A 5,796-nucleotide genomic window follows, 5' to 3' on the forward strand; every position below is an offset into this window, starting at 1 on the left:
GGCAATGGCAGTTTGTCGACAACTCTTGATGCGTACGTGAAGAAGCGGTTGTGGGGGGTTTGGCGGCACAAACTTTTTTTTCAACCTCAAAATTTTGTATTTAGGAATTTTGTTTTTCCAGAACAGCAACTGTATTGTACTGTTTCCTTTAGTCAGAATAAGATGGACATATATCAAATTTGTCCATAAATTATTTGGTTAACGATTCGAGGAAAAAAAGAACAAACCCACTTACTTATGGGTTTGTGATTCCCCTCTTGATGACATTTTCTGCTTCCGTGTATTAAAAACTAAGTCGAAATGAAGTTCTTGTTAAGTTACATAACTTTGTTTCTATCATTGCCCTACCTAACATGAGAAAAGTTTAACCTTTATGTGAAAGTTCTAACTTGCTTTATTAGTTATCAAAGCTTGCACCTCACCAATTGAAGAATCACCGTGGAGAATTAGAAGCACCGTCGCAGAAATTTTTTATCGTCTACACAATTTCGAAGAATTCAGGTTCAAATTTACGCAAAGAGAAACCAATTTTGTGGCTCATTATCTCGTTAAATATGCATTTGATAACCGAGTTGTAAACACTTGGCTAGGCCAAGTACCACCTACATGCATCAGTGAATCTATCTTGGTTGATAGTTTTCACGTTACTTCTTTCATTCTTAATGAATAATAGGCTGAAGCCTCTTTTCATAAAAAAAAACAATTGCTTTATTAGTAATGGCAATACCTTATTTAACTTTCCATTTCAGCCTGAAATAAGAATGACAAAGATAAAGTTTATCTGTATACAATTGGTTAACGATACGTTATTTAACTTTTAGGGACACTTTATTTAACTTTTAGGCATCCCGCCTATCAAACAATATTCAGAATGCAATTCTTAGTAATCGCATTTCATTTCCACCCACCAATTTCTAGGTGTCGGATTAGCGGAATATTTATACTTGGGCTATAACGGATCCCAATTTTCAGGTGTCTGACCTGTTTGTACTTTGTAAAATTCGATCAAATATGGTCTCTGAACATGGAAAATACTGGCGGGATATCCCGGAATCATCCTATGGTTCCATCTTGCAGACACCTTTGTTTCTTTTTGAAACTATGGGTGTATGTTTAATCCATGTTAAGTGTTACAAGAAGTTAGGTAAGGGTTTTATCTTTAATACAACTAGATGGACTCTCAAGGTCAAAGTTTATTTCATGCTTAAGAAGAGATGTCAACCTCGCAACTCACTGAATGAAGACTGCTATACAAAGCGAAGTTCTTTTCTGCACTTCTTCAGCTCTGATATTTTGTTTTACTTCTTTATGTATTGTAATTTTGTTTTTGTACTTGGGATATTGTAATAGACTCTTAATGTTAATGTATTTCCTTTCAACAAAAAAAAACGCAGCAATTATGTCCTTCTTTAAACCATTATATAGTAACTCTTCCCAAAATGGTTAAAAGACAGACAATTCAAAAAAGAAGAATCATGGCTTCATCCATTCATAATTACTCAAAAGAGTCAAAACCCATTAGTTTGCATAACTAAATAAGCCATTTTAGATATTGATTATGTTACAACTACATATATACTCAACCATGAAAAGTACAAAGTCCCAAAACTTTGAAGATGGTGAGAGTGAGATTTAAGCTACTGAAATGATGGGGTTTCAAGTATAAAACCCCAGAGCTTAACTTTTAAGTCTAAATTCCAATCACCAGTAATCTCTGCACGAACATTCACCATTTCTAAAACAATGAAAACCAGAGGCATCTCTGAGAGAAATCTGTCTTCCTGTAACAGTTGAAACATGCTTCAAAAATGTATGACAATCCCCACAGAGATGAATGTTCTTCACAACCCTTACTGGCTTTCCAGGTTTAGTCATTAGAATTCCATGAGTAACTGCTATTTTTGCACTGTGATAAAACAAGAAATCCTTCTTCTGATTCTCCTCTACTTCATGAAGAACAAAGCTTGTATCGGGGACATAACCGACTTTAATGCATTCCAAGATCAGTATATCTAAACCACTATAGATATCTTTGGTATTCGGATGAGATTTATCTCTCGCGAAAAAAGAATGGATCTTATTTTGATGAATGATCCAACTTTGAGCTGGGTTCTTCTTCAACCCTTTCTGTCTCATCTCATTCCTAGTCTTTTCAGAGCAATGCCATCTCCCAGAAGCAGAATACAAATTCGAAACAAGTATATATGAAGCTGTGTCTTTTGGCTCTACAGAGAGAAGATTCTTTGCAGCTAATCTTCCAAGTTTAGTATTCGATCTCAATCTACAACTATCAAGTAGTGCACGCCATATCAAAACATCAGGTTCGAAACTCATGTTATTGATCATTTCTTCTGCTTCCTGAAAGCAATCCCAGTAACCCAAAACACTAATCATGGAAGCATAGTGTTCCGAAGTCGGTTCAATGCCATACAGAGCTTTCATGGATCGAAACAAGCTTTGACATGAATCCAAGGAGTTTGAGTCGGTATATTTATAAGCTGAAATGGTCAACATTAAGGTGATAGAATCTGGCTTTACACCAAGCTTCTTCATTTTCGACCAAACATCCAATGCTCTGTCTCCTTGTCTGTGAAGAAGATGACTAGTGATCAAACCATTCCATGAAACAATATCATGTTCGGGCATGAGAGAGAAAAACTTAAGTGCATCTTCCATATTTCCACATTTTGAATACATGCTCAAAATGGAATTCCCAACACGAACATCAGATACAAAACCAGATTTTAGAGTATAACAGTGAATCTGTTTCCCCATTTCATGGAAACCTAAACTTCCACAGACACTGAGAGCTGCAGTAGATGCTACCTCGTCGACAACTAAATGTTCGTTAGCTTGCATCAAACAGAAATGCGACATTGCCTCATTAAGCTGTCCATTCCGAGCAAACCCACAAATCATTGATGTCCACAAAATTGGGTCGTTCTGTTTAAAAGACTGCTTGCTAAATAACTTCTCGGCATCATGCATTCTTCCACATTTTGTACACATATCGATCAATGCTGCTTCAATCCAAGAGTTATTTGACCCACATCCAGATTTAATCACAAACCCATGAACCTGTTCGCTAATCTTCACTTCTGAGGTCACAGCACAAGCATTAATAATACTACTCACAGTGAAATCAGATAACTCCATTCCTTCCTCCAACATTCCTTCGAACACCTTCAAAGCCCGTAAACCTTCTCCATTCTTACATAATCCTGCTAAAAGAGCATTATACGAAATGCAATTCCGTACAGGCATCTTATAGAAAACTTCAATTGCTGATTCTACCAATCCAAATTCCATATATCCACTAACAACTCCTGTCAAAGTTATAACATCTTTTACAGGCATTCTCTCAAACAAAGCAATCAAATTTTGTACCTTACCACAATTTGTGTAGAACCCAATCAGTGCATTATTCACACTCACATCTGACTCGAGCCCAATTCTAAGAGCATGGGCATGAATTTCTCTGCCTACCCTTACTCTAAAACACTCCTTGGAGGCAGTCAAAAGACTCGAAACCGTAAAATAATCAACTTTAAACTTATCTATATTTTGCATCTCACGAAATAGCGCAAAAGCTTTATAGTATTGTGAATCCTTTATTAGAGCTGATATAATAGTATTCCATGAAGTTAAATCTCGTTGAGGCATTTCCTCAAACAACTGCATTGCGCGATTAAGGGCACCCAATTTCAGGTACCAACCCATGAGTGCATTTGAAACGTAAACGAAAGAACAATAACCCATCTTTATTGCCAGAGAATGAATTTGAGAACCCAAATCTGAATTTAACAATATATTACAAACAGTTAAGATTGCAACAAAAGTAAATGAATTTGGGATTATACCTGAACTTCTCATCAAGAAGAAAAGTTTCATGGCTTTGGGTAAACGGTTAGTCTTAGCCAAAGCAGAAATCATGGAGGTATAAGAAACCACATCAGGAGATGATAAGGTAGAAAATAAATTATGGGCATAAACAATTTGACCCAGCTTAATGTAAGAAGAGATGAGAGTGTTGAGGAGGTTAACGTCTTCTTCTTCTTCATCTTCAAGCTTGAGAATTGAAGCATGAATAGCTTTAGCGAGGTTGAAGTCATGGCGATGAACAGCAAGACGGAGAAGATGATTGAAGTGAGAGGAGAGGGATTCACAGTTTTCTCCGGTTGGAGAAAGTAGATTCTGAAGAGGTTCAGAAGGGGAATTGGGATGTGATTGTTGTTGGGTAGAGATTGGAATTTTTAGTTTGAGAGGAATTTGAACGGTAGAAGAAGGGGGTTTAGTGAGAGAAAGAAGAGAAGTAATGGTGGTGGTAGATGTTTGCCGAATAGGAGGAGTGTATGGATTGTGGTGGTGGGAGTCTCGCCGTCGCCGCCGATGTGGAGGAGAAAAGGGAGGCGAGAGGAGTAGAGGAGGAGATGAGAGATGGATGGAAGAGGCCATGTAACAATGGCGGCAACATAATAACGTCTTTTACGGGGCAAGTATTATCTTGAGTTGATATTTAATTGGGGGATGCCACGCATAAACATTCTTCTACCATTAATTACTATTGCCATTGTTCTCTAGGTTATTGGGAAAGTTAGATGTGATGGTTGTTTTCAGCAACCAGTTAATTTTCCTATTAGATTCTAGCTTAATCGTCCTTCAAAAAATTTTATAATTATTTCTCAAAACTTCCAAAAAGATAAGCAAATGGAATTCCCAAAGAATCCGTATGTTAGTTTTTTTTTTATTAAAGATAAATATATTAAGAACTAAGCATTTAGAGTGACATTACAATCTATTATATAAAACAGAAGGGAAAAACATCCTTATTTAATTATGCATATTGTCTAGAAGCCCTTCTCAAAATTTAAAATATAGTCCTTCGTAGAAATAAAGTTACCTATTTAAAAAACAACAATCCTTTCCTTCTTAGAAATAAAATAACTAATTTAAGAAAAAAAAGAAACAAAATAAATTTCAAGGGTTAAAGAAAGAAATTAAAATCTCTCTCTCTCAATAAAATAATAACTAATTTAAGAGAAAAGAAACAAAAAAATAATACAAAAAAAATAATAACTAACAAAAATCTCTCTCTCAGTAAAATATAAAATAAATTTTGTAACATATGATTGATATAAGTGTCCGTGCCCTAGGGCACGGGATATACCCTAGTACATGTTTAAAAGAAAATAGGGAATACAACTCTACACTTTAGATCTCTCCTTCCTTCTAGCCTATTTAACGAGTTTGTCCGTCTGAGTATTAGCATTACTCTTGATGTAATTAAATTTGACCTGCTGAAACTCGCGCTTGATATTTCTTATACTACGAATATGTACCAACGATTGCCATTGCCCTTCATGCCTTGGATTGTTAAGGTGTTTGATCAAGTTGGTGTTGTCGCTTTCAATTATGACCTGCATGTGGTTATATTTTTTTGCCCAAATAAGACTGTTGAGAAAGACTATTGCCTCGCTTTCCTCACTGTTTCTGCCTCTAGCAGTATTCACGTTAGCAGTTATGAATTTGGAGTGAGAATCACGTACAATAAAGCTGGTACCTATAAGTTGTTCAACATTTACAAAAGATGCATCGACATTTAATTTAATGAAGGGACGGGAAGCAGGTTGCCATCTGGTTACATATGCGGAGGGAGTCTTCAAGTGAGCAGGACTAATCCTGTGAAACGTTTTAATAAGATCTAAAATAGTGTTAACATTGTAAAGGGTTTGCTGAAAGCAGTGATCACACCTGATTTTATATATGCCATAAGATAGTTACAAAGTGAATATTATC

The 5,796-nt window shown here is 35.9% G+C and overlaps 1 protein-coding gene across 1 annotated transcript; it reads right to left on the bottom strand.

Moving 5' to 3' along the window:
- Positions 1-1,458: 1,458 nt before the first annotated feature.
- On the bottom strand, positions 1,459-4,671 carry EMB175 (Pentatricopeptide repeat (PPR) superfamily protein). The gene has a single exon (XM_086659678.1). The coding sequence runs from the start codon at positions 4,453-4,455 to the stop codon at positions 1,702-1,704; it is 2,754 nt and encodes a 917-aa protein (XP_086515804.1). The 5' UTR covers positions 4,456-4,671; the 3' UTR covers positions 1,459-1,701.
- Positions 4,672-5,796: the final 1,125 nt, after the last annotated feature.

This window comes from Eschscholzia californica, unplaced genomic scaffold (genome assembly GCF_041429995.1).
Source record: "Eschscholzia californica isolate CP2 unplaced genomic scaffold, dmEscCali1.0.p SCAF_2, whole genome shotgun sequence".
Lineage (NCBI taxonomy): Eukaryota > Viridiplantae > Streptophyta > Magnoliopsida > Ranunculales > Papaveraceae > Eschscholzia > Eschscholzia californica.

What these genes read in the sequence shown, in the direction of transcription:
- EMB175 (XM_086659678.1), bottom strand. Translation starts at nt 4,455, where the DNA reads ATGGCCTCTTCCATCCATCTCTCATCTCCTCCTCTACTCCTCTCGCCT.